This window comes from Triturus cristatus, chromosome 4_1 (genome assembly GCF_964204655.1).
Source record: "Triturus cristatus chromosome 4_1, aTriCri1.1, whole genome shotgun sequence".
NCBI lineage: Eukaryota > Metazoa > Chordata > Amphibia > Caudata > Salamandridae > Triturus > Triturus cristatus.
Window position 1 is genome coordinate 1,144,305,553 of NC_140585.1, and position 27,897 is coordinate 1,144,333,449.

The 27,897-nt window shown below is 44.8% G+C and overlaps 1 protein-coding gene across 7 annotated transcripts in view; it reads left to right on the forward strand.

Annotated features, from left to right (window-relative positions):
• The window catches only part of DSN1 (DSN1 component of MIS12 kinetochore complex), a 261,660-nt gene that overhangs the window by 58,412 nt on the left and 175,351 nt on the right, over positions 1-27,897 (forward strand). For all 7 annotated transcript variants that reach the window (XM_085654255.1, XM_085654258.1, XM_085654262.1 and 4 more), the window contains one exon: positions 27,408-27,743. In XM_085654255.1, the coding sequence (XP_085510381.1) occupies positions 27,408-27,743 (336 nt within the window). The remainder of the gene's footprint in view (positions 1-27,407; positions 27,744-27,897) is intronic.

Below are 27,897 nucleotides of genomic sequence, written 5' to 3' on the forward strand. Positions count from 1 at the left end.
CTTCACTAAAGGGCAGCTGTGATTTGGGGTTCGCCAAATATTTGTATTTAACATTTTAGAACTCGAATTGGGGGGGGGGGGGGGGGGGGAGTGTTTTCCTCTTCATTGGTGGGACTGTGTTAACAGCAGTCATGCCATTTTGCTTCTCCTGAATTAAAAAAATATCACTGGGTGCTGCAGTAACTTGTGTGGAGATATAAAAATAAGTAGAAAAAGAAAACAGATGAGAAGCCGGGACAGATAAAAAAAAATTAATTCAGTTCTAATGATTACATTAATAATTGACACTTCTCGAATATTTCGAGATCTTTATTTTTTTGGATCTCTCAGGTATTCATATTTCATCCAGAATAAAATAGTTATTGTGATACATTAAACATAGAACATACAATTTTGCTATATACAAAGATTCAACAAAGTGGGACCAGACATTACAAAACTCAAAAAAGAACCAAATCTCATCCTTATAGAGAACTCCTGTCTTCCACGTATCTATTTGTGGGAGGTAGTGCATAAAATTCCTGTACAATCACTCTGAATGATAGTCTCTGGGATCAGTGTGTATTTACAAGCAAAATCTTTAGATCTTAACAAGACACAGTGTGTTTAGTACATTCAACAATCCAGGCCTTCCAGAGACTTCAGAGGTAGGGTAAGCAGTAACTTGTGTGAACATGGTTATTCAATTTCTGAAGCAATTTGATTTAGCTTGGGCATTCGCTCAAGTGGTTAAGACTGGGACGAGGAAGGCTGAAGAAGAGGTGCTAGTTGGATTACTTACAATTCTGCTTCATTACTCCAAACGATAATCTTCCTTGTCACAGTCCTGCTCTCCTGCTTGGGTTAGGTGAGAATAAAATTGTTTGTGTTAGGTTTATAGACTTTGGCATTTCAGGAAGCACATTAGTTCAACTAGTCTTTTTTTGGACTGACATAGGAAGAGCTTGTGTTGGCCCTACTGGTATGTGTGAATAATTGTTTTATAAGTGCAGGTTTTAACTGAAAATGTCCTTCATCTATGGTTAGTGGGAAGAATATTGTTGAGGGCAAGGGAATTAAGTTAATTTAAGCGATTTATAGTTTGAGTGCTATATAAAGCCCCTCTCTCTTTTGTTCAAATCTATATAAATTACAGTCAGAATAATTACAAGCAAATGTGTGTATAAAAAGCTACAGCCTGTACTTTAAATGTGCCAATACTGTCTGACACTGAGTACCCGCACTTTGCTATTCGGAAGAAGAGTACCTGCATTTCTCAGCACTGCAGAGGTGAAATACTTTTAATTGGAGAGTACCTGCACTTCTCAGGAGTGAGCAGGTACTCTGGTATAAGTTACCTGCACTTCTATTTTTCCATTTAAAGTCCAGCTAAAACCAACTTCTTATAAACATGTTCATGTCTCGGGCAAATTGGTAAGTGGTGTAGAGAGTACGTTGGCATTCCCTGCCAGTCCGCTAAATCTGAAAATTAATGAGGTGTCAAGATGCCCCATGTTTCGATCTCTGGTACTTTCCCCCACCTATAACAAAGCACAGCCAAAAGTAATATTAGAAGTGAGTACTGGGGAAAAGCCCTCTGCAGATGCCAGCAGACCGTTAACTTAGTTGTGACGCTGTATGCCGGAGTCAGCGCAGAGCAGCTATCGCCCATAGTTTCCCAGGTTCATGCTGCATTAGGTTAGGTTTGCCAGGGCATGTACTTTCTTTGTTTTTGGGAGTTATAGTCCTGATTTTATTATGGGATACACAGGACTACAAATCCCACAATACCAGGGGAAAAAATGCAGTGCATGTGATCTGCTGTTGGCTCAAGGAACCAAGGTAGACAAACTACCAGCAATCCCGACGCTCTCCTACCGACAGTGACAGCGCCTACGTATCTGCTCTGAAGGGTGCAGTGACCGCAAGAAAACACGCTAGCTGCGGGTACACACAAGTGCGCAAGCGCGATGCATACAACTTATATAGGGCTCAGCAGACTAGGTTCATGCACGTGCGCAGCGCTACCACTGTTAGGCATTTAGTTCTTCCCGTCCGTGCTCCCTTTCGTCCCGGGACATGACTAAAAGAAGAATGACTTAGTTGCTGCGTGGTTTGGAAGCAACATGTGCCTTTACCTGAAGATGGCGATCTTGTTCAGTATTTTCCATTTTCCGTCTTCCCTTGCGTTCACTGGACAGTGTGGACTCTGATTGGCTAGTAATACACTGTCTCCCATTGGTTAAAGGTAAAGCTGGTTTCTCTCTAAGAGGCTGGCTTCGATTGGCTTAATGTATGCCAGTTTGCATTGTTTAAAGGCTAGTATATTGGCGAATTATTTACTTATTACTATTTTTATTGATTGAAAATGCGTTTAACTGAGCCATACTTACCCATTCCGACACCCGGTCTCATAATGCAAACAAGTAAACCCGACTGCCGACATTCTGAGCCCAAATCAAAATACTGGTGTGGTGGGTCAAGCAGAATAGCGATGAGGACATATACAGAATAACCACTCAAAGTATGTATCGGGTGACAAAATCATAGAGTACTGCTATGGCATTATGCCCACAGATGCTGACTTTGGAACTGGGGAGCCAAATTCCAATCTCCATTTCAGCCCCCGGTGTTTCTGGGCAAATCACGTCATCTACCCGTGCTTAAAGCATTGGCCGCGCGGCCGTGTAAGTGACACAGCCGCGCGGCCCGCAAAAGTGAAAGCGATCAAAGAGAGGTTGCGGCTGCACGCGTGCACGCTCGCGTGAACGCAAGCGCTAGGCCACCAAAAGCCTGTGGCAGCCCTTTGAAAACCCACACACTAAAAGTCTTGCCAGTTCAGCTCATGCGCTGGGTCAGGCGAGACCTAAAAGGATTGAAATGTGCTTGTTTAAGTGCGTCAAGAGCACTAGTATGATCGTTTATGCATTACCTTGGGGCACATTAGGCTAGTTAAGGTCAGGAAAATGCTACGGCTAAAAAATGACTGGAGGGGCAGCCGTTTGCAGTACCTCTCCAGGGGTGTGAAATTTAATAAAATATCTACTTGTCCATGGGGCAGGTTGCTTCATAAATCTACTTATCCTGTAACAAAATCCACTTGCCCCTCTGGTGCCATGTAGTGCAGCGACAAATTATGGCAGCAATCTCATTATATAAGAGCTCTGATATAGCCTCTCTGATTATACCAGGGCTCATACCATAGTAGTGTTTGAATACTTGCAATCCCCTTATGTTGCCACATTTCCGCAGATCTACATACTGGGGCTGAAGGTAGTGGTAAGCAACAGTTCCAGGGTCTGAACGCCCTGTTGAGTCTGTGCAAACCTACTAACTTGCATGTTTGAAGGATTTTCAACAACTCTTCTCTAAACTTTTCCCATACTGAGAAATGTTGGAAATGTACTCCTGACAATGGCAGGTGTCAACCTTATTCCAGAATTGGGGGAAAAAGTGGTTGGAGGAAAAGTCAACTTGTAAACACTCGCATGAGCAAATCTACACATGCATATTTGCTCATGCTAAAATGCAGTTCACAAATATTTTCTAGGAGTATTGTTTCTTGTCCTACTTCTGTAAATTCTTGGAGAATTCACGAAAGCCGTATAGTTGCACTTAATGCAAGGACATATACCATGGGTGCACTTTTGAGACTTTCTTTAATAATCTGGTCCCTAATTTGGTCTGGCATTGACCGTGACCTTTTGTGTTAATACATCTCTCCCTCTCCCTCTCCCTCTCCCTCTTCCTCTTCCCTTCTCTCTCCTCTCTCTCCCCTGCTCTTTCACAAGGAGCATATCAGCACGCAAAGTAGTTTTTTTCAGTGCCAGTAACTACCATGGTAGTGTGTGCTTTTTGAGACCAAAAAAACAAGTTTTGCCAATGTTTGTTATAAGGGTGAAGACCCGGCGGCTCCCACACCAATACGGTTTTATAAAAACCATGCCAAAACAAAGTCACACATTGACAAAACTAAAATGCTGACCACCAATATCACTTACTGGCTTTGCCAATGCTAGTTTATTTTTGTTTCCCATAATCTTATTGAAACTGGTTACACTGATTTTTCATTATGAATATGTTTGGGAAATACTAGCATGTATCAACACGTGTTACTAAATGATGCTGCAAAAAAATGGTACCTGAAATTTGACAGTGGTTTAGCAAAATGTTTTTTTTCCTGCTTTCATTTGTTTATAAACATTTTATTTTGAAAGCAAAGAATCCTCAATCTTGCTTTCAAGTTTCTACAACTATTTGCATTATACATAGCCTCATATTGCTAAACTTTGAAAACGTGTGTATGCATTTTTATACCCGAACCACTGTCAGTAGTGCAGTCAGAGCTTACAACATTTACTTAAAGCGCTCACCCTAATAATAAAGGCTTTCAATTAATGAACCATAAATACAAGTTTGAACAGCATTAACATATGGGCAAAAATATTACCTTAACTGCAGACCGTGCCCTTCCCTGATCTATAATGTGGTACTTTAAAATGGCAGCTAAAGGGTTTGTGCTGCAGGGAGTTAGGCCTCCTTATCCCAAGGACAAAATACACTTGAAAACTTGTTGCCATTGACACCGAACAAATTGTCCTGGGCTTCGGGTTATAGGAATTCCACATCCCTGCTCTCACTAAGACCTCAGGAAAATTGAGAAATAGGAAGTATTCCCATCCTTACAATGTCAATAAGAACCAAGTTGCATGCCTGCAAGTTTCCAGCCATGCAAATAGCACTCGTTACAACGCATGCATTTTCTACTTCAGCCTTACAACTCAAGTCGTTACAACGACGTGTTGTTATATCTCATTCCATTACAACGCAAGTCGTTACTACTTGCTGTAGGGAGGGGCGCTGGAGTTTGGAATAGTATAATTTACTATTCCAACTCCAGTGTGTGCAACAGAAGGGAAGGTGTTGGATTGAAAATCCAACACCTTCTGCCCCCTACAGCAAGTTGTTGTAACGACTTGCGTTGTAATGGCATGCAATGTATCGCATACTTTGTAAACGATGTTTCCCAGCCATGCACCCATTTCCCCTCCTCGGAGATGGCTAAAGCAATTTGGCTTATATATTGTCACTGTTTCATGGGATTCCCATGCAATAGACCATTTTGTCTATAGGTCGACAAAACAGTACTTTAATTCCAGAAGAAGCAATTGTTGTCTCACTACTGACTTACTAATGTCATTAGCCCTCTGGCCTAGGTGAGTGTTATGTTATAGCTATAATGGACCAGGTACACAACCACTCAATCTTTGACTCGGAACAGAGTGCATTTTCATGGATCTTTAATCACCCAGTTTATTATAAGTTTATTCTACTGCTTTTTGTGGCAAAAATGTAGAACTCTGTCTTTGGAACTAATAGGCCCTAAAACAAGCATTTACAATGCAACGGTCTCGGCATTGTTAAAGTTAGAGCTATTGGCATTGCTCATGACATTATTTTGGTTCATGTTTTTAAAACATTTAAAGACTTTTTCACATCTAAACATGGGCGATGGAGGCTTATGACTATCAACAGGGAATCCATGCACCGTCTCCAGCAAAATGTATTGTCCAAACGAGTGGTCTGTATTTGAGATTTCAGGTCAAGGGGCTAGTATGATTAGTGCAGGAGTTCCAGTGTGACAGGAACCTAGGGGTGTCAGGGCCCCACTGCACCCCAATTATGGCTTTCTTTTACTTCCCAAACAGTGTCCCCAGTTTCCTTCCTTGCTTTTGGGTTCACAGCATCCTTGCTACTGCTGATGGGGTGGGGGGGGGGAGGGGGTGGCAGGTTTAGGACTAACTATATATTTTTATAATCGTAAACCTCATGAACTCATAAGAAAGGTGGACAGCTGCAGGTCATGCAACTGTGGGTGTGTTAAGAGCAGCCCGTGAATAGCCTGTTGGATTGGTCCTGCAGCTATCTGCACGTCAGAGTGTTTCCGAAGGGCAAGTAAATAAATGCAACAAAATACAGTTTTCAGAGGCTTGACATATTTAACGAAAACAAAACCACAGCTGGAAACGTGCTGCATCTGATTCTACAGAAAATTAGAGAAGCTATGGTATCAAAATACCTACAGTGAAATAGTCTACTCGACAGGCGTCACTCTATAGTCTTATTTACTCTTGTAACACCCCCCCCCCCCCCCATCCCCCCCCAGGATATAGAAGTCCATCTACTACACAATAGAACGGGGAAAGTAGGCTATGAAATAAAACAAAAGATGTATTGCATGTCCCATTGTTGTCCTTGAAAATGAAAATATTGAAGAATGAATACACATGGGACACTACAATTCTGAAATGTCAGCTGGGATATAGCCAATCGCCTCTATGAATTCCTGCAAGTGACAGCAATAGGCCAGAGGAGCTTTACATTTTAGATTGCGTCCCATGACGTCTACGCTGCTGTTTGATCTTTTATTTGGTGCAACCTTCAATAATTTATAGATCACAGCTGACATTACAACTATCATTTAAAATTAGGAATTTGGGGGTAATAAGAAACAGAGTGCGCTTGCTTTTAAGTTTTCACCTAGCCATATAAATCTTCCATTGACGAGATTTGGGTTGAAAGGGCTGCTTTTTACGACTTCCAGGTCACACGTGCTCATTTTGTCAGTCTCCAAAGCGGGGCAGGGTGCGATCACCGTCTTCCAAGTGTCGCTTCTCACTGCAGACCACATCAGGCAATCTGCAAGCAATTTTCAGGTCATTTTCATGATGACCGGTAGAGCTCAGCTTGAGTTTCATTAGCCGTTTTACGGTGCACGAATCAGAGAAGGAAACGCAGAAGTCTTTCGGAGCCAACTAAGTAAATTCAACGGGGAGTTAAGGGTTCAGCTGACGAGACCCGAGTTTGATTTTACAACGTGGGATTTAGGAGGGGAGGCGGGGGGAGGGATGCAACAGTTTAATTACTGCAGCGTAAAGATGTGAGGAGAACACTGAAAACAAACTTTACAAACACGTGTTTTAATAAAATGGCCCAGGCACGTCGGAAAGGTAGCCGAAGAAATGGCAGCAGTGCTGAAAATTAGAAACCTGCCGTTTATTGACTTTATTTGAGAATGCAATGCATCTACACATCAAACAAGCCGAAAATCACACAGCAAGCAAACCCCAGGAACGAGCTGCCATGTTAAAAGTTGAAGTGCGGTGGGCGCCGTGTTGATGAAAGAAAACACGCTACGCTCCTCCGGAAGTGGCCGGCATACTGCCGCCATGCCAGTAATAAAGTTGTGATGCTAATTTAAAGGAATCTTTTCTTAGCAATCAATTAAGACTTAAAATTGAAAGGACATTGTTTTTTTTTTTTTACCATTGAACACGTGATTTTAACAGGCTGAGTTAATCAAATCATGACGGTGAGTCCACCCGTCCTGCGCCTCTGCTGGAAAGCGTAAAGGCACACAAAACAAGCCGAAAAACACACAGCAAGCAAACCCCAGGAACGAGCTGCCATGCTAAAAGTTGAAGTGCGGTGGGCGCCGTGTTTCATTTACACTTGCAATAGGTCCCTGCGACGTTTAACCGGCTCTTCCCTTCAAATTCCTATTGAAATATATTGCACTACAAGAATACATTTACATACACAACTAGCCATATCTGTACCAAAAATAAATGCCGAATACTCCTGAAAAGGAGTCTGTTTTAAATAAGTGTACCAAAACTGTTTCGTCTTAGACTCCCACCTTACTCTTATCTGGTCCCTTTCTCTTGCTCTTCTTTCTGGCCTCTTCGCTCTTGGTGCTCTTGGACCCCGCTGGGACTTTGCTGACGCCGCTGAGAGACTCAATGGGGCTGGCCCGGCTCTTCCTCCTGCTTGCGCAGGCCGAGACAAATATCAGAATGAGCAGCAGCGCGGGCACCAACAGAAACGCCCAGGAAGGGAAGTGTGCCGGTTCGAGTCCCAGGTGAAGCCCTAGCTCACTGTGGAGTAAACGGAGGCCCAGGCCCAGCAGCTCCCGTAGCCGCTGGGTCGCTAGCTCGTCCTGCTGAAGAGCCGCTTCCTGCCAGACTCCAACAGCGTCCATCTCGGCGAGGCCCAGTGGGTTCTAATACATCCCGCAGAGCAAGAGCCCGACAGTCCCGGGTGCGCCGCCGGACTAACTCAGCGAAGCGGTGCACGGAGAACAGAGGAGCTGGGAGCTCCAGCCAGGCGCCTGCCTCTGTCGGGCGTCAATATTCATCTTTTTAAAGTGAGGACTTCTTTTCAAATTTCTGCATAATTTTTAAACACGCACTTTTCAAGATGGCCGACACCTCTGCCTCTCCGAGATCGTTTCACACGTCTCCACTTTTATTGATACCTGTTCAAGTAAGAGAGAGTCATACGTGTTTTTACCTCGCCGTTGAAAGCTACATTTTTAAATACCTGCCAGATGCATCTTTAAAAGATTGAGAGTATACAGGAGGCCACGTGTTCTTTGGAGTTCATGACGTCTGCTTTTCATTTATAAATATATTATTTCTTGGAAGCCATATCTGCCGTGAAGCGAATAGTAACTGATCGTATTCCAACCTAAATGCCACGTTTGCATATGCCGAAGGGATTCGGCAGTAGCCACGTGCACAGACGTAGAAGGGATCTGCCTTTTGTGCCGCGGCGGAGGCTCAAAGAGTGGCTTGGGAGCTGGAAATGTGGCAGACTGCGGTGCCCTGAGCTGAGCCTTGCTGCGTTTCTCCGAGGTGAAGCAGAAATGCCTCGGAGAAAGGCAGCGGCATTTTCGGATTCGGGGGCGTTTAAACACGCCCATCGAAAAGTAACGAAAAAACACGCCCCCGAATCCGAAAAGGACGGGGCCTGTTCGGAGAGACAAAGCCTCTTCTCCAATGGCTGGCCAGCATTTAAGAGGCCAGCCAATGGAGAAGAGGAGAGAAGAGGGGCGGGTTCAAGCCCCTCTTCTCCAAAACATTAAATCTCCGGACTTCCGGTTCTGCCTTCGGCAGACCGGATGGTCCCGAGACCTAAAAACAACTCCTCAGAGCAGAGTGCTAATGCCGATATCTGGGGAATAAAGCATTGATGTCCCTAGACATGGGTGCCATAATTCTTCCTTTGATACCCAAATAAGCAAGATAAGATCATGAAATTGATGATATTGAGGGTTGCAGTTCATGTTGTAGTGTCCCAGGGCTTAGCTCAGCATTCTAATTTACATGCTAAATTCGCAGGCACTTGCAAAGCTAAGTATTATAAAACAAACTGGCTTAAATTGACTGGCTGTTGTATGAATTGGTTCTATATAAGACACCAACAGGAGAAGCTCAAATGACTAATCTCTTTACCTTTTCCACATTGAGGTATGTGTTGCAGGACAATAAATATGTCATCCAATATTGCCAGGTCATGAGCACTTGGCAGTCCCAGTTAGTTTATCATATCTCTTGGTATGTAGGCTTCTTAATGGGGTGTGGCAAATGAGTCCTTTCAAGACTCTACATAATTTTAATTGAGGGGTGACAAAAATTGTATTATTAGGGATACAGGTACTGATGGAAGACCATAATTCTGTAGGAGATGCTTCCACTAATGCCTAGTGGTACTTCCTTGGATCTTTGAATGTAAGCGGACTTTCCAATACTATCACAAAAACACATAATTACTTCCATAAATCACAGCACCACACCATGAAAAAGAAAGAGAAATACCTTAGCAATTCTGAAAGTTATCATTGCCTTCTGGGAATAGCCTTTAGTTGTGCTGTGGCTACCAGTCAAGTAAAGTCAAGCCAGTGAGCTGAGCGATACTAATGAAGACATTGTCAAAGATCTTTGCTAAGTCTCCTCCGCTTTTCACTGGAATTCATCCAGGGCAACAGCAAGAAAATACACAAGGGATCCAGTAGCAAAAAAAGCAGCAGGGGCTTCTCCACATTGTCATGTTACACTGTGGCCTTTTTGCTTTTATATGCTCCAGGAAAAAGCACCTTGTCATGGATTTTGTCCCTGTAATTCACAAACGCTTTGCTCTCACCAATGTTCTATGCAGGCCAGCTGAGCTGGCAAAATAATACCGCTTATGCATAGCGGGAATCCTAATAAATAGTATGATTGTATCTTCAGCCAGTTTAGTCATTGCCTGCCTAGCTCCACCGGTCGCTGATTGACCCTGGGAAGGTTCTCCAGCATAAAGCTCTGCCCTGGAGTCCTGTGCCTGTTATTGCTTAAAGGAGGGGGCTGCCAGGACCACAAGCATCAGCAGCCTTTGTGGCCATTGCCGCCACCATCCTGTGCCCAGAGGCACATAAAATCCACGGTCTGGTCCCGTAGCGCTTGGAAGAGGCAGGCCAGGGCCACCCCGTTTGACTTCGGCGCCTCGACTATCTCCAGCCTTCGGTAAGACTTTCAACTGCTCCTTCTGCAGCAGCAAAAGAGACTATTGCCCTTTCCCTTAATTAAGTTTCGGAAGTATATTCAAACTTTATTTTTTAAAAACTGTAACGTTAGTCAGTGGCTGGATCATCGATACAGGGGGCGAGGATCCAAAAGGATTTAAAACTTGCTATCACAAACTTAACTATTTGCAAGGTGTACTGTTGAACATCTGGTTGGGAGCCCAATTGGTGATACATTGTTGAAAAAGAACGTTTAGGGTTCCGCTAAGGGGCCTTCTCTTCTTTTATCTCCCTTACTGTGCCTTATTGTTAACTGTTCGTCCCCCACTTGACAGACCTTTGCATTAGCGATAAGGAAAAGGGGGAAATTTCATGGGTATCTTCGGTGGGTGTGGTGTGGGGAAAGGGACACTCCTTTTGCCCCAAACAAATAAACTTCGTCATTGTAATGGACAAGCGGAAGGCTTCTGAGGGACTAGACAGAGGAAAATCTTCAAAAATAAGAGTGCTGCTGACAACTGTTCTTTTGATGAAATAGATAACCTGATCGATGAGGTGGAATCCATGCTAAGTAACAAATGCAAATCAATTAATAAGAGCAAAGCAAAAATCACCGCTTTTTATGGCAAATGTCCCCCAGGTTTCCCAGTAGAGAACCCTACACCAAAGGGCCAGATAAAAGCAATAATTGAGCCCCTGCTTCGTACACCAGATACCCTTTCTCCCGAACTCATGCCTCACAAACAAAGGAAGTGCGATGCTCGTCAGGAGACGAAGACTTGTGCATTAAATGAGCCAAATAGTGTTGAGTGAGGCAGAGAGCTTCCATCACCTATTATATGCTTGAATAGGTATTCCCCCTTAGCCTCTGTATCAGTGCCAGACGCCGACACTTTGGTTCTATCTATACAGATTCCTAACTTAAACACACATGCACAACAACATGGTAATATACAATGCAAAGTCAGTGTAACGCACATTCCGTTAAAAGTGCCAGTAACACAGGCCAATAGTGCACAAACTAATTACAGCGCACAACTGATAATCGAGCTTGTCTGGAAACTAAACATTTTAACGGAAGAGGTCGCCAACCTAAAGGTAACAATAGGGAATTTAACCAGTTATACTGGTACAGATCGGGATGTAGCTGAACTTTGTGGATGTCGCAAGAGGAGCCAGGTTGACTCCTGAGTGCTTGTAACTACCAACTTTAGATTACAAGACCCAAGAAATGGAGGTAAACAACTAGAGGGCCCAAGAATAAACTCCCAACGTAAAAACTCTGAGGATAGGTATAGATGGGATAACAGAATGAACTGTAGCTATGGAAGAGTAAGACCTGAGAAAGGGAATGAGTATAAGGACAGGATAGGGTCGCACAAAGGGACAGTACGTACAAAAGCATTCAGCATAACATAAATCAGGGGCGATAGATCAACTGGCTTCGAATGGGTAGGGAAAGTTCAACATGGGATTAGGACCATCATGCTGTAAAGCCTATGAGAGACCCACCCATTAGTTACCTAGAGCGTAGGCAGATCTCCACCACACATAGGAAAACTGGTAGTCCTAGACAAATGGTCTGGAAAGTGTATATGACGAACATTCCCAAGCTTAGTCTCTCTTCATATAGGGAGGATGAAGAGTCTTTGAAAAACAAAGTAGTACACTGGATCCGACACAAGCGTCATTGTCTATCAGTAATAAACTCTGATCTATTGGAGGTGGAGCGCCTAACCAGTAAAAATGTAACCCACGACACCATACTCCTTACATTAAAAACAAGAAACATGGCTGATAGGTTAATAGCACTCGATTTGAGAACAGGTCCACCTTCCAGCACCCTGGTGAGATTTAAACTACGCAATTCCTGTGGCATAATAGAAGGAGCCATCAACAACTTGCTAACTCCAGACCATTACCAAATCTTGGTCTTTCGCAAAAAAACTTTGAGGCAGTTGATTGACAGCCAATGCTATCACCCACATTTGATTGAAGTGCGGAGCCTTTAATTCTACCTAATGAAAATCCTAGTCCAATTGATCTCACTGTCAAGCAACATGTTAACCGTGCAGCCAGGGGAGATATAGGTGTAGACCCTGCTCCAGTTAATTCCCAACCTTCGAGCGAAGTAACACAGCCATTAGAAAAGTATTTGACATCATGGAATATACCTGGGCTGAAACGAAAATGAACAGACTGCGAATGGCAGGAGTAATAAAGCAAATTCTGGCTGCTGCAAGAAACCTGGGCATTGGAAACACCGCACAAGCTTGGCTATAAAACATTCCGTGTTAATGCTGTCCCCTCAGTAAGAGGCTGACCGTCAGGGGGTCTTGTTTTATGGGTAAAAATCACCCTAAATGCTGAAAACATCCCAGCTGGAATTTCCATCACTGGGCATATTGGGGATAAACGTAATAATGCATGATAAAGCTGAAATCTACATAGTTAACAATTACAATAGAGCTAGCCCAGCTAGCAAGGAAACTTCAGTAATAGAGCTACTCAATGCATTCTTAAGTACAATTGGCTCAATCGATCAATCATGGGTTTGTATAGCGGGAGCTACTCACCCGGAAGGGGTCTCAAGGCGCTGAGGGAGAGAGAGAGGGGAGGGGTGGGGGGGCAGGTTCCGATTATCCTGCAGGGGGCACTGAGTTCCATCGAAGAACCAGGTCTTGAGGTCCTTTAGGAATTTGGGGAGCAATGCGGTTTGTCGGAGGTGGAGAGGGAGGGGGTTCCATGCCTTGGCCGCGAGGAGGGAGAAGGAGCACCCTCCTGTTCTGCTCTTCTTGATCCGAGGTACAGTGGCAAAGGAGAGTTGGGCCACGCGGAGAGAGCGCGGGGGAGCGTGGAACACGAGGCGGTGGTTCAGGTTGGCGGGCCCTGCGTTTTGGAGGGCCTTGTGTGCATGGGTAAGAAGCTGAAAGGTGATCATCCTCTCGACGGGGAGCCAATGCAAGGTCCGTTGGTGTTGGCTAATGTGTCAGTAGCGTGGTAGGTTGAGTACTAGTCTGGCGGCAACGTTCTGGAGTTTGTGGGTGAGGTTCTTGTTGATCCCGAAAGAGTGCGTTGCTGTAGTCTAGTCTGCTGATGATGAGGGCGTGTGTGACCGTTTCCCTGTGTTCGGGAGGGATCCAATTGAAGGTCTTGCGAAGTAGGCGGAGAGTGTGGTAGCAGGAGGAGGTGATGGAGTTGACCTGGTGGTCCATTTTGAGTCCAGGATGATCCCAAGGCTGCGCGCGGGGGGCCACCAGGTGTAGTTCCAAGTGTAGTTCCAAGTGTCTGGGTGTGGGCCCATGATAAGTATCTCTGTTTTGTCCGTGTTGAGTTGAAGGCAGCTGCTCTTCATCCACCTGGCGACGGCTTCCATTCCGCCTTGAAAGTTGCGTTTAAAAGTCGAAATCAGAGATGATAGCGATCATTACCCATAGTGCTTAACAATAGGAGGATCCCTCTTTAAATCCAGGAATTCGAGAAACAATGCTAGTACCATAACTTCAATTCAACTAATAGTCAGTAACAACTTTAGAGCCCTGAAATGGCCATCGATTGTAGGTAACAATAAAGTTATGACAATGATCTATAATACTTTTTCAGATGTCATATTGCCTTCCATCAAACTATCTACTCTAGAAATTCCTATAGTGCAGTTCCATCACAATATGAAAGATCAACTAAAATTGATCCTGAGTAATCTCCCCAGAGAAAATTGAGGAGGGTGTAGTTGCCTACCCCTCAGTTAACCATTAGTTCAACAGCGAGTGCCGCAAAACAAAGAGTGAGTTACTAGTGGCAGCAAAATCTAATAATGTTGAGGCACTAAGAGACAAAAGGGCTAAGTACAAAAAAATATTAACACAAACAAAGAGAGACTGGGATAATTGCGTCCGGGCCGAACTGATTAACGCAGCTAAAGTTAAGGACCGCGCAGATTTCTGGAGATTATTAGCCAAGGGCAACAAAACAGGAAGAACCAGTTTGAATCTCTTTCTGGATTCTGGTACATGGGTTAGCCATTTCTCAAAATTATATTCAGAGAACACTACCGAACTAACAAGTACGCAGTCAATAAAACATAACAAACCCCGCAACAATCTACCAAAAGGGACACATTTACGCCCCTTATTTCAGTATAGAAGAAACTTTGGCAGTTAAGGAAGCAGTTAAGCCCAGGAAAGCACCGGGCCCCGATAAAATACCTGGTGATCTGCTGAGACATGATAAAGCTGTATGGGGACTGTATATAAATCTTCTCTGTAATGCTGTGGTGGCAGGAGCCCCACTACCAGAGTCATGGAAAGGGCCTGAAATGATTCCAATTTTTAAAAAAGGAGACCGACAAGATCCTGCCAACTACAAGCCAATAAGCCTAATTGACACCCTACAAAAGATCTAAGCTAAGCAGATTTTATCAAAACTTAATGATTGGATAGAGGAAAATAACATTTTATTGTAGTATCAGGTTGGGGTTAGAGCTAGAACCAGTACAATTGACCAGGTCTTCAGACTCCTCTATATAGGATGGAAATACACTACCCTAGAGAAAGGCCACTTGTACATAGCTTTTATAGATTTGAAGGCCGCCTTTGAACTTATTCCCAGAGATTTGCTTTGGAGTTCCCATGATTCACCGAAGCTTGGAGGGGTGCCAGTACCGTCTTTTATTTGCTGATGACACTATTTTATTATCACAAACCCCGAAGGGTCTTTAAAATCTATTAGATTCATTTAGTGATTATTGCTACTCAAAGGGCCTTGAAATGAATTCTAGCAAAACAAAATATATGGCTGTTAAACCACACAAATTTTTTAAGAAAAACATTACAGTCCAAAAACAGAAGCTACAATATGTGCCGAATTTTAATTACCTAGGTATCACATTAGATACTAAATTGAGCTGGTACCCACACCTGCAAAAAAAAGTAAGACTATTTTGCTCCAAAATGTCTCGCCAATACTGAAAAAACACCAGAATAGCGTAACCAAGGCATTGTCTCCAGCACTTGAAGTTTACAAATATAGGACACAATCCGCAACCCTTCATGGTGCAGAACTTTGGGGGCTACTAGCAGGAATACGTTTGTGGGGGAGGAAAACAAGTTTTTCAGGATTTTATTACGTCTTTCTGTACGTACACCCATGATTCCTTTTACCATAGATTTGAATATAAAACTCAGACCATCGGGCTATATTGAGACCGTTGCTATTCTGGGTGCGTTTGTGGACCACCAAAGAACTTACAAGTTACAAAGAAGGGTTAAAAGAGATCCTTAGGCTTGATCAGTGTGTTAGCCTCCAGTGGGTCAAGTACGTGCGTACATGGTTTTGCAAACTAGGGTTAAACCATTATTGGGAAGCGCCCAACTCATTAACACCATTCTCAAAAAAGATTTTGAAAAGTACATTTTGGGCATTCATGCAAAATAGTATCTCCCACAGTTCAGATATTGGTAGACTGACATCCCATTTCCTCCTTACAAAATCACTCCCACTTTTCGAGCAATATCTGGACGAAGTCCAATCTCAATTGGCAAAATCTCAGTATATTAATCTTTGCTATGGCCTTTTACAAGTACATTCTAACGCAGCAAAATGCGCATGAAACAATGGCGATGATAGTGATGTCTACAGCCCCTTATGCCAACCAAATGCAGTAGAAAACGATACCCGTATACTATTTGTCTGTCCAGTATGTCATCCCAAGGCGAAAATAGATCAAACCTATTTGCCGGAACTTGGGAACCAGGTCTTGCTCAGAAGCCACAAGAATTCTAAAAGCAGATACTTTACATGAAATAGTTTTTAGTGTTAGCAGATATTTATTTGCCCTCAACTTATTACGGAAAGAAAAAGGTGTGCAATTTTAATGTTTTTTTTTTTTAAATGGGTAGGATTTTGAAACCTAAATGTCTCAATTTTCATGTGCTCTTTTTAAGTACCTATATGCACTTTTCTAGCATTTGCACTTTATTCTTTGCCCAGAATTCATGTAGAAAGATTTTTTTTTTTTTGTGAAAACCTTTATTCAGTTTATCCGGGACACAGCTATTCAGCCGACAGCCCGGAGGTTCGGCAGCATAAATGAAGCAACATAGAAATGCAGTCACACTGAACAAACAGGAGACTCAGATAAAGGTTCAATTTTTAAAGAAACACCAACACAAACCAAACCCTTGCAAGGCGTTAAACTTCGAGTGCACCTGAGGTGTGCCCATCAGGGGAAGTCCGTCCCATTCGTCTACCAAAGACAATACTATAATGAGGGGAGGGAGGGGGAAGGCAGAGACCCACAATAGGCAATCAATCATCCACAATACGCATATAGCCGGAAAGAATGTCAAGGGGAGAGCTGCTCTTCTGGCTGATCCAGGTCAGGGGGCAGACATATGTCCCCTCTATAGCGATTCCATCGCCCCCATACTGCATGCCATTTCCGCGGGCGCCCTCTAGCACAATACACCGTCTTTTCCCTGAGCATGCACCAGTCCATATTTTCCTTCCACGCTGCCAGCGCGGGGGGCACTGCCGAGCCCCACAGGCGCGCATCATCCCGCTTGGCCACCATGTTCCCCAGGGTAACCCACTGAGTCTGTGCGTCATCTAGATCGGTAGGACCCCAGACGTTCAAGAGACAACACCGCGCCTCCGGTTGCATGACAATGCCCGTCACCTCCCCCATCACTGCATGCACTCGCTTCCAAAACTCCACAATCACTCCGCATTCCCAGATAATATGGAGGAAGGTGCCCACCATGCCACAGCCTCGCTTACATAGACCCTCCTCCGAAAAGCCCATATGGACCAGCCGAGGACCTGTCACGTAGACTCGATGAAGTATTTTGAGCTGGACCAGCCGTAGACGCGACGGAATCACATCCTCCTTAGGAGAGGAGACTGCATATTGCCAGTCCTCATCGTCCAGTTCGAGGCCGTCCCTAGTCCATTGATCCCGCAACCCACGAAGAAGGTCAGCCCGGACATTAATCAGCTTCTTATAGATGAGAGAGATCGTGCTCTCCGGCATATGGCCATCCAGAATTCGGTCCTCCAATGGAGAGGACGCAGGCACCTTCTCACCCTCTATAAGGACCGATCGCAAGGCGTGACGCACCTAGGCATAGCGGAAAAACTCAGTGTTCCCCAACTCATACTCCTTCTGCAGCACCTCAAAGGACTTCACCTCGCCCCGAGCCAGCACGTCTCCCACCCTTGAGATGCCGATCAAATCCCATTTCTCAAACCCTTTTGTATGCCAAAGCTTCCCAAGGATATCCGAGTCGAATAGCGGGGTAGCAAGGGTAAGTCTGCCCTTCCAACCTAGGGAGTCCGTCGCCAACTTCCACACCCGCACCGCCACCCGAGTGGGCCCCGTAAGGGACGAGTCCAACGACTTCGTGTACAAGGCCCTGTGGTAATTACCGCCACGCAGTAGCCACCGATCCATAGCGAAGCCGGGGCTCGACGCCGAGCCATAGAAGCCATGATTAATCGCTCACAGCTGGGTAGCCCAGTAGTATCTGCGAATGTCCGGAAGCACAATGCCACCATCGTACCACGGAAGTGTCAACTTAGCGATCGCTATACGTGGTCGCCCATCCCACAATAGCGAGCGTTGGAGGCTCTCGACATCTCTAAAATAACTAGTCGGGACCCAGTCAAGAGTATTCTGCAATGCATAAAGAAAACGGGGAAGAGATATCATTTTAAACAGTGCGGCGCGTCCGAGGAGAGAGAGCGGCAGCCTCCGCCATCCCGCCGCAGACGCGCCAGGGGGGGGAGCAGATTCTCCTCCTATCGCAGGATGGGGTCAGTGGAGATGTAGATCCCAAGATATCGGAAGCACTGCTGGGCGATCTGGATCGAACAGTTTCGGGGGACAGGTGGAACATCGCCACACAGTACATACAGATGCGACTTTCCCCAGTTGATAACAAGGCCAGAGTTCCTACCAAATGAAGTCAAGACGTCGCAGACCACTATGGGAGACTTCTGGGGCGAGGCAAGGTATAATAGGATGTCGTCGGCGTAAAGTGAGATACGATCCTCATAATCAGGCGACCATCGGAGGCCACGTATACTCGGGTGCCATCTTATCCACGCTGCAAGCGGCTCAAGAGCAAGGGTGAACAACAAAGGCGACAGGGGGCACCCCTGCCGGGTGCCTCTCCCAAGCTTGAACGGCCTGGAAGCCCTCCCGTTTACCACAACACTAGCAAGGGGACCCTCATAAAGCAACCTCACCCAGCCAACAAATCCGGGTCCAAAGCCAAACTTAGCTAGTACCGCCCACAGATATGCCCACTCCACCGTGTCGAACGCCATCGTGGCGTCAAGTGACGCCACAATAGCCGGTTCCCGCAGCGTGTCCACCCTAGCGATCACACTGTGGAGGCGCCTAAGATTCAAAGCAGTATTACGATGAGGAATGAAGCCCGATTGGTCCGGGTGGATCAAATCCTCAAGTACTCGGACCAAGCGGTTCGCCAGGACCTTAGCGAGGATTTTCGGCTCAGCGTTAAGAAGCAATATCGGCCGATAGGAACTACATTTGTCCCGAGGCTTACCGTCCTTATGTATCGCCACTATGGTTGCCAGTCGTTGATCAAGCGGCAGATATCCGTTCCCCCGCGCCTCCACGAACATGGCGCGCAGGTGAGGGGCGATCTTATCCGGACATAGCTTGTACAATTCGATAGGCAAACCATTTGGACCGGAGGCCTTACCCGAGTTCAACGCCCGAATGGCCCCCGCCACTTCATCAACCGTTATATCACCATCCAGGTCTTCCCTATCTACGTCAGAGAGGCAGGGCAGAGCAATATCACGCAAGAGGTCACACGAGTCCGCTGTCGGCCTGTCCGAAACCGAGGTGTACACTACGCGGAAATAATCTGAGAAACATTGGACGATACCGTCGGGGTCAGTGACAATCGCACCCTCCTCCGTCGTTAACTCCGGCACCACTCTATTGACCCGCTCTTTCTTGTCCAACCAAGCTAGCAGTTTCCCGGCCTTGTCCCCAACATCATACAGACGGCCCTGCTGCTCCCTACTAAGGGTCTTGGCAGCATTCTCCACCAAATCTCTGTACTCCGACTGCTTCAAACTCAGATTATGCAGCGTGTCCTCTTCCACCCCCTCCTCTAGGGTCTTTTCTAAAGCCGCAATCTCCTCCTCAATCTGCACCACCTCGGCGTCCGTCCGTCGCTTGGCGGCCACCACCAGTGAGAGGGCCTCCCCTCTCAAAACGGTCTTAAACGCCTCCCATAGAGACACCGCCGAATCTACCGAATCCTGATTGTCCCGGAAATAGTGATCAACTGCCTTCAGCAGCGCCCTGCGCGTCTTGGGGTCACGAAAGTACCAGGGGTTAATAGGAGCAACCCTACCCCCTCCCACCCGGCCAATATCAAACCGGACCCACACCGGGGAGTGGTCAGATATGCCGCGTGCCATATGTCGAGCTTCAGAAACTAGCGAGGCATTCGCAGCCAGGGTGAGCACATAATCAATCCGGGAAAGACTCCCATGCGCCCCGGAGTGAAAGGTATACTGGCGCTGAGCAGGGTGCAGGAGCCTCCAGCAATCCACAAAACCAAAAGTGTCTTTGAAGTCCGGAAGCCACTTCTTGGCCCCCCCCGGTATCCCTTGGCGGGTGTCTATCGAGCTGCCCAGAACCAACAGCATTGAAGTCCCCTCCCACCACCAACAGTCCCTCGGGGAGTTCCAACAAGGCTCTGCCCAGATCTGCAAACGTGGAGGCCTGCAGGGCCGGAGGAACATATACAGAAACCAATACCAATTTTCTACCCTCCCACCTCCCCGCCACAGCTACAAACCCCCCCCCTATCGTCAACAATGGTGGAATCAACCTCCAGTGGCAGTGAGGCCCGCACAAGTATGCCCGCTCCCCTGGAGCCCGATGAGAAGCCCGAGTGGGCAATGAATTTGTAGCCCTTCCTATTAAGTGCATAGCACATATTGCCTATAAGATGAGTTTCCTGCAATAGGGCAACGTCAGGCGAGGCACGTTTCAGGAATTGTAAGACGATCCCCCGCTTAATCCGATCACCCAAGCCATTAACGTTCCAGCTAATAATATTGAGGCCCCTACCCCCCATCCCCAAACACCAAGAGACCGTCACCCCCCCCCGACAAGCCACCCCCAAACCATCCTGACAACAATTACTACGCCTTGCAAGAAAAACCCCCCCAACAACCACCCCAACACCCCATGTCCCCCCCCCCCCCCCCTCCCTGCACCCCTGCGTCAGCTTACAAAGCCCCCCCAACTTGCAGTGTGCCTGTCGCCCTATCAAAAACCAAATCTACAAAAAGAACCCCAAGGGAGGAAAGAACTCCCAACGGCCCTCCGCCACCCCCTCATTACTGCAGTTAGTCACAAGTCATTGTCCGGGGGAAAAATAAATGGACTCAACACACGGGGCATCACTCCTGCTCAGCCCGGTCGCTGTCCTTTCCCGGGTTACAGTCCCCGCTGGTCCGCCTCCGTGGCAGAGCGTCCAACCACTCTCCGGCCATTTCAGGCGAGTCGAAGAAGAAAGTCCGATCCTCATACCCCACACGCAGTCTGGCAGGGAAAAGCATAGCGTATTTTAAATCCATCTCTCTAAGGCGCCTCTTTACCCCCAGGAAAGACTGCCTTTGCCGTTGCACCATCTGGGTGAAGTCAGGATAAAAGTTCACAGAGGCGTTCTGAAAAGGAACCGGGCCCGTCACCCTCGATGCCTGCAGGATAGCGTCCCGATCCCGAAAATGAAAAATTCGGGCGACAATCGGCCTTGGGGGAGCTCCCACCTTAGGCCTCCCGCCAGGTACTCTGTGAGCACGTTCTACTGCAAAAAACTTTCCAAGGTCCTTAGGCCCAAGATGGTTCACAACCAAGTCTTCAACGAGGAGGTCCACTGAGCGCTCCTCCGAGGATTCCGGGACTCCAGTAATGCGCACGTTGTTGCGCCTGGCCCGGCCTTCAAATTCCTCCAGCCGACGGGCAGAGAGATCACTAGCAGCCCGCAGCTTCTCGACCTCCGCTTGCAGTCCCAATACATCATCCGCAAGGCCCATAGTCTTGAGGTCCAGGGACTTGACCCGCTCATTGGTTTTTGCCAAATCCGCACGGATCAGATTAACATCGACCAAAATAGTATCCACTTTTTGTGCCAAGGTATCAAACTGTCGCCCGATCGATGTTTGCATCCCCTCTAGAGCCCCCATAACATCCTGCAACGACAGCTCCGTGGCCGGGGCCGGGTCAGCTTTCTGTACTTCCAACGATTGTCCCGATCCACCAGGGGACCCCTTCTGCTGGGCATAGCGATCCATATTGTTGGATTGGGTATACCCTCCCCGCCTGGTTGTTTTGAGTTTCGGCTTGTCAGCCTCCGCTTTGGCCGACATTGCAGGCTCGAGAGAGACGATTCCGGAGAAAAGTCCCTCACCCAGTTAGCCTAGACAGACCGGACCGTCACACAACGACCAAGGCTGGCACGAGTCCTCCAGGTATCCGTGGAGCCTCCGGATGCGCTCTCAGGCCGGATCCAGCACAAGGCTAGAAAGTGAAAGTGCGACGGTCACCATCCGCTCGCTCACGCCCCGCTGTCCCACTGTTGTTCAATTAGAGGCCGGGCATCTTGCCAACGCGAGCCCCTGGCATCCCTCGGATGTAGGCCTCAATCCGCCATCGTCCACAACTCCGGTTCCCGACGGGCGATTTTGGCCCGGACAGCGTCAATCGTCCCCTCGATGACTCATCTACAAGATACCGTGCATAGATGACAGGATGAAGAACAGGATAATTGACGGAGGGCGCGAGGGTCTCGGGAGCTCAAAGCTCACGCAGCCATCTTGGTCACGCGCTAGGCTCCTCCCTTGAAAGATTTAAGTATCTATATGCACTTTCCTAGCATCTGCTCTTTATTAATTCTCTTCCTAGAACTCTTATTTCCTTCTATGATACAAAACTTCAATGTGGCGACTATTAGGCTTAGCACTAAAAACAATTATGGTTTCAAATATACTGAATAGTAGGCTTAGCATTTGTATTGTATTTTATTTAAAAAAATCGAGAAACTGGTTTGATATTATAAAGATAAAATTGTATTTGTTATGACCGCCACGGGGCGAATTATGGAATGATTAATTGTGATTACCTAACATGTATAAATTGTTTTATCTTGTATTATTTATGGTTTCTTAAACCCAATAAAGATTAATGAAAGAATGAGTCCTGTGCATCTATTACCTTATCTTCATGTGAGCACCATGCTCACCAGGTCTACTAACCTGTGGCTGCTACTCTGAATCACAGATCTAGTCCTTAAGGTCACATTAATAAATTCTCTTTACACATCTGCTATGCAACAATTTCAGAGGCACATGGCATCCCACTGTATTGAATCAGGAGGGATGCCCGTTTACCGAATTCTACAAGCTATCATTTCATCATAAACAACTGCCAGAGGTCTTCTTGACCTCATGTTATAGTGCTGGCTGGTATGGCACCTTGGTGCTATCTTCTCACCCACCTCATTGCCATCTGTGTTCCTGGAAGCAATAAATAAATATAACTTGCCCGCGAAGCTAGTTTCACTAGAAAACTTAGTGCTCTATTTGCCTTAAAAAAATCTATTGGTGTAAGAAGGATGGGATATTATAGGGTGACCTCTACCGACAGAAATGTGGGGTTGTGTCTCATATTTTCCCTACAATCAAAGGTACGTGGGAACATATTTACCAGCCTAAAGGATTACACTCAGGTGGCTCAGCCCCTGAAGGCTTCCTCAGAACAAAGTTGTCTTGGAGCCCTCGTATAGCTATTATTCACCCACCCCTGCTCTCCTAAACCACACAGGCTCAGTGGGTGGGTGAGATGATTCAACAGGTCACAGTGAAGTTCTTTGTTTTCAGAGGTCAGTTAGTGAGTATGGCAATGGCTTGTTTGCCATTTGTAGCAGAATATAGACTGGAGGATATTAGCAGTGTGAAGAAAAACGTTGTTTAAAACACATTTTAAGTTGACTGAGCATTCCTCTAATTTAGTTGTTAAAAATGCTTTGAACATGCGCATCATGACTCCTGCCTTCTAGTCCTAAAAAAGAGCACTTTAATCTAGCACTTTAAAAAGAGACCAGTACTAATCTTCTTCAACATGAACAATTCAGATCTTTTCCCCTTTCTTTCTCCATAATCAATCTTTTATCATACTGTACTTTTTCTAAATAAAGTCTGGTTGATGTGTTCAGTGTTAGGTGATTATGACAGGAATATGATATAGCAGAGGATATTTAGGGAAATTATGGTTTTGGTTCTTAGAAGGGCTTATCGGAGAAAAAGAATGTGTTTAGCAGGAGGCAAAGTCCAGGAAGTGCATTATGGACATTTGTTGAAGCCAATAGAAAGGGCTTGTTTGTTCTATTTTTTCTGCCCTCTATTTAATGTGAAGTTTTTGGAGTTTAATATCTTTGCTGCTGACAGTGACAGAATGATACAAAACCTTGAACTATTTTTTACTTTTCTTCAAAATATTTAAAAATCTGTATTATGTTGTGTGAAAGTTTGACATCTCGGTTGTGCTGTTGCAGGAATATTTTTATTTTGTTTATTAACTGACTCTTTTGTTTGAACATATTTATAGTTATTGGTCTTGCGAAGAAACGTGCCCCCTTGATTTATTTGAAGTTTGTGGTGACCTGTTTGTCTGCCTGCTGGCGTAGGCAGACATGTAAAGCTGCAGTCTCTTGTATCCAATTTTACATTTTGCACATTCTCAGAAAGCAAAATTACCTGTTTGCTTTTCAAAGTTGAGGTTATATCCGGGCATTAACATGCCGAGAATTGTGCCTACATGCTGGCAGTGTGACTTCTGAGATGTCAAACGCTGTTAACAAGACCACAGGATCTATGTTCACTTACTGAGCGACTGCAGATTATTTGGGTAACAACTGAGTTATCAGAATTTTCAGCAAATTTGGTGTGAAAGAGAAGGTTACATAATATAGACTAACATTAGAAGCAAGCTGCAACGGGGAATTTGAGTTTCAGTTTTTGCTCACGATGGTGCGGGTCACAAGGAAAGTAAACTGGGAAATAGAAAGGTACAATCACTGGATTGGGAACATGAAGTAAGACCGTATATTCTTGAGTCTGAATTTAGAGTAACACCCTTTAGCAGTGTTTTGACCTTGGAGCTGAGTGGATAGCCAGCAGTGGCAGAGATTCCTAAGGTATGAAATAGAAGGATGATTATACCCGTATCTGCTCATGAATTAAGCCTCTCTAAAGGAATTGAAGAAATAAAGTGTAAACATGAGGACAGACAAATCAACCGAAAGAAGGCAGTTGGAAAAAAAAGTGATTAGGTAGACAAGCTATTTAATACTCTTAGCCTTGAAACCAGGCTCCTCCTGCATGTCATTTAAAGGCTGCTGCTCCCTGTCTCTGCTTGCGAGGGAGGCCATCACTTCCTCAATGTGATCCACGTGCAGTGGCAGGATTCTATCCCTTTCCTGCAAATTCGGAAATATTAATTCCTACACTGGGATAATCATTAAGTCAACTTTGTTTATAGTCCAGCAGTTGTGTGAAGCATTAATCCATAATTGAATTTTCAATTTTGTAATCCATTCCAACATTCTCTGCTAGAGGCCTGCAATGTTAAAATATTATTGCTCCTAGAGCATTTTTTAAAGTCCTATAATTGTTTGCTCCACCAATGAGGCCTGCTGCTCTGCAGTTGAAACTTAGGAAATATCCCCAGCCTAGAATCTTAAAATGAGTAATATGGCCAGATTTTAAGTTTTTTTGGGGTTTTTGTTGTTGTTGTTGTTTTTTTTACTTCTTGTTCCATGCCTTTTTCTCTCAATAACGCCAATGTAATTTTTGTTTTCAAACTTGCACCTGAGATCATTTTACATTGCAAATGTTGCAGCCAGGAAAAGTTCAATTCTTAAGTTGTCTCAGTTATGTCTGTTGATAACATTTTGGTCAGATAATCCAGTGGTGATCTTCAACATGTCAAAATGATTAACCCTGATCACGAAATAGCCATAGTTGCTGTGTCACAGTATGCTCAGCATTACGGAGGTGGTCTCTAGGAGAACAGGCAGTGGTGCACAAGTCAGTGCAATGTTTTAAAAAAAAATCATATTGACTTTTTTTATTGCAATTTTAATTACCCCGAGAATTCATGTAAGCCCTACACAGCTGCAAAGTTTTTAAATAACTCCACAATTTCTTCCATGAATGTACCTTGGTCAACCTTTGTATACTCCGAATTCTATCTGTCTTTTACAAAGGGCACTCGGAGGCTGTGTGGTCGGCAAGTGACCATGAAAAATTAACTATTTCTAATGCACATTACAATTAATGGACTGTCCATACGTAACATTCTAACTATTACATGGAGATGAATTACTTTGTGATTCTTGCTTTTCACTGCTTTCATGATATTTAATTTCCATTACACCAATGAGCCACATACAAGCAAAATGTAGCTGTAATTAGTGAACATCAGAGTGATATCAGTTTTTAACTACCTTCAGAGTATATTATTCTGGGCTTGGGCACTCTTTGCTGGAATCTACAAGCTTCTATGTTTACCTGTGTCGTTATTTTTGTGTACAGTCCTCACATAGAGGTGTATCCAGCAAATGATAATTATTCTAATATATATATACATTGTAGCCGTCGGTTTTAGCAAGTACGAGCAGTGGTATCTATTTGATGAAAATTAATTATGTTTTATCCATCCTTTTATACTTTACCCTGTGTACTACATGTGTATTTTTATGGAATTTGAATCAGATGTCCATTGGGCTGATTTTAGCTTCTTTTAGGTCATTTGTCTTAAATTATTTAATTGTTTTATCATACAATTATTTATTGAGTATTTTACTATTTATTTTGACAAATAAGTACTGTATTAGTAAAAAATTCTTGCGTATTTGAACATCTGTATCTTTCAAACATTCCATTGAATACTCTGTCTGAGTAAGTGTCCAAACCCCGACTGGTGGTGTGCACTCTACCAGTATACTCCCTTAATATTACACCAACCAAATCATTTGTCCCATGATGTTCTTGCCTCAGAGTAACCATGTTTGGTCGCCAGCACTACATGAATATGTCCCATATACGGAACACCGGTGACTGTGTCCGATCTCCCGCTTACTGTACTTGACATCCTCTGGTCATTTGACTTTAAGTCTTTCAGTATTCTATCTTTTTAAGCACCTATACATTACACTTTAATTTTACACCGTGTTTACGTACTTCAATCAAGGGGGAATAATATGCATACTTTGTGATCTAAATGAGAATTCATACTAAATATGATGTTTTTATCTATTTATTTAAAAAGGTATGTGAGCTATAGGTTGTTGTATTCTCTTTATTATTGACGATATTTTGGCAACTACTGTTAGCAACTTTTCTTGGTAAGCTCAGGCATTTATGCTGCTACTACTTGTAAATCTACTTTAAATAGTTTTATGTGCATTGTTAACATATTTCCTCTTCCTTCTAATGTGGTGACAAAGTGACCTATTTAATGGTTGTAGTCTTTCAGTATTTATCTGTCGTCGATGTCTATGAGAAACCCCCCCCCCATGTGACCACCCCATGTGATGTTGTACGTATTCAGCACTAGCACTTTAAATTTGTGGCTCTGTGAGCATCACGCTGTCATGTGAACAAGGCTCTGGGAGAGCCGAAACGTTATGGCCGTCGCTCTGGGTGAATAAAAGAAAAAAAGCACCTTAAATTGGTTCGTGTACCGACTTCTTTGGCGTCAGCAAGAGTTTTTGAAGCTGGTGGAGCAGGTTGATCTGATATATATATATATATATATATATATATATATATATATATATATACACACACCTTTGTGAATGACATCTTTAATCATAATATCAGAACACATTTATGAATCCCATACGGCGTATGAACTGCCTCAGCAATGCAGAATATAGTAACGGAATCATCTTTGGTAGTTCAAAATAAATGAATACTGTACAAGCACACTTGGTTGGTAGCAATACTTTGTGTTTTTTTCCTTTAGAATTGTCGACTGAGAAGATGGAGACGTCGGACAGTTCATCTCAAAGAACAAAAAGCCCTGTCAAGACTGTCAGTGTTCCTTCAAGTCCTAGAGAAAAAACAGGAACCGATCAGGGGGAGAGAAATCATGCCAGCCCTGTTTATAAAGTGAGCAGCACCGACCATCCACGTCCCCAGAAGATATCCCCGTTAAAGCCCAGTCCTAAAAAAAGATGTAGCACTAGCCCTGTGCCACTCTCCTTCAGCCCAGACAGAAGGAGACGGTCTTGGCGGCGATCCAGTATGAAAGGGAATAACTCCCGAAGGTCTTTGCCCCCTATGCGCTGTGACAACTCAGGCAAGTACCGTGATTATTTCAATGCAAAGCTATGTGGTGGAATACTCCTTGGATCCAAGATTGGTTATCCTGGTAAATGCAGCTTGCAAATACTGGAGGTTAAAAAAGCTACTATCTCCTTTTCCTCAAAGGCAAATGATGCATCCATATACTG